General features: G+C 26.1%; 1 protein-coding gene across 1 annotated transcript; it reads left to right on the forward strand.

The window, feature by feature from the left end:
* Window positions 1-1,156: 1,156 nt before the first annotated feature.
* On the forward strand, window positions 1,157-1,537 carry EIN_132040 (hypothetical protein; the record flags this gene model as incomplete). Its single annotated transcript, XM_004261068.1, has 2 exons — window positions 1,157-1,390; window positions 1,453-1,537. Coding segments are annotated over 2 exons (319 nt in total), but the record flags the coding sequence as incomplete, so codon positions are not given.
* Window positions 1,538-1,539: the final 2 nt, after the last annotated feature.

Here is a 1,539-nt window from a genome sequence, read left to right on the forward strand (position 1 = left end):
GTTAAATAGTTTCGATAATGAATAAAAAATGCCGCGGACACGAAAATAATAGAAAGGACACCATATACACAGGAGGACGTCCTTTATAGCGGGAGGACGTCCTTAAACCACAAAGGACGTCCTTCGGCCTATATTCCCGTCCTTCGTCCCCTTGTCCGTCCTTTCTCTTAAAGATATTTTATTCTACATTTATTTGTTTGGTTTCATTTCAATTATTTGTTTAATTATAAACTAAAAAAATTATTAAATAAATAAAAGATCATAATGAAGTTATGAACAATATAAATAACATAAAATAAATATGTTATGAAAAATAAAACAATTCGCAGAATAAAATTAAAAAACACATTTAACATAATTAAACATTTTAATACTAATAATTAAAATTATAACAAGTCGGGTCTAAAATTAATTTAATTTTATTTATTTTTTAAATTATTTTTTATTATATTTTTTAGTTTAATGAAACTATAACAAACAAATAAATTTGATTATTATTTAAATTTCTGTATTACTTTTGAACAAAAACTGCTGATTTTTGCTTTAAAATCTTAGGAATTTTCATATCACATTTTCCAGCATTTTTACACGTTTTTTATGAAACATTACTCCCTTTAATTCAATAAAAACTTCGTTGAAAAATAATTAAAGTTCGAGAAAACTATCACGAAAAAACTAAAATTTTCCACCTCAATAATAATATTTTTTCTTATTAAAATAATAATTTTTACTATATTTTATGCAACACAATATAAGTTTTGATTATATGATCTATTTACTAATATTTTTAGTTTTTATTTTGGAATTTATAAAACTTTAAAATGGACTTAATTAACCAAAATGTATCATCTTTTACAAATATAATAAACATTAGTATAAATAAACTATATAGCAAAATTATTTGTAGAAACACACAAATATACCGAAAATGATTCAAAAACATATCGACACAAATTATAATTTTCAAGTGAAATAATGCCGATTTAATTACCCAAAAATTTTACTTCAATGGAAATAATTCCAAGTTTTTAAAAACACACAACAAAGAAAAATCGAAGTATTATACAACAATTATAATATAACTAGAAAGTACCCACAGAAAGGTAATGAGGAAAAGTTAAAATCAAAGAAAACTCCTATTTGGAAATCACTACGAATGGAAGATAATACCTCGCAAATTGAAACTGGTGCATCTGGACATCCGGATTTTATTATTTCTTATCACCACAAACTTCCACATGAAGAGCGGCAACTTTTAGATGGGTCGACCAAAACTGTAGGAGTTGTGATTAAACAGTCCTCTTTTTTAGTTGTGATAGTTTCGCACACGGTTTCTCTAGAAAGTTGTTCCGTCGACTGTACTTTACTTTATGACAATGCAGAAAAATCCGTTTGTCTATGAATTTTTGTTATTCCTCAAGTCGAAAGTTTTCAACAGAAATAACTGTAAAGGAAGTCCACTTCATCAACCAAAAACCAATCACTTTCAACAGCCAAATTAGTGGTAACAACTCAATGAATGTCGAATTAAGAATATTA

The sequence above is a fragment of the Entamoeba invadens genome (assembly GCF_000330505.1).
Source record: "Entamoeba invadens IP1 unplaced genomic scaffold scaff_1105074724651, whole genome shotgun sequence".
Taxonomy (NCBI): Eukaryota; Evosea; order Mastigamoebida; family Endamoebidae; genus Entamoeba; species Entamoeba invadens.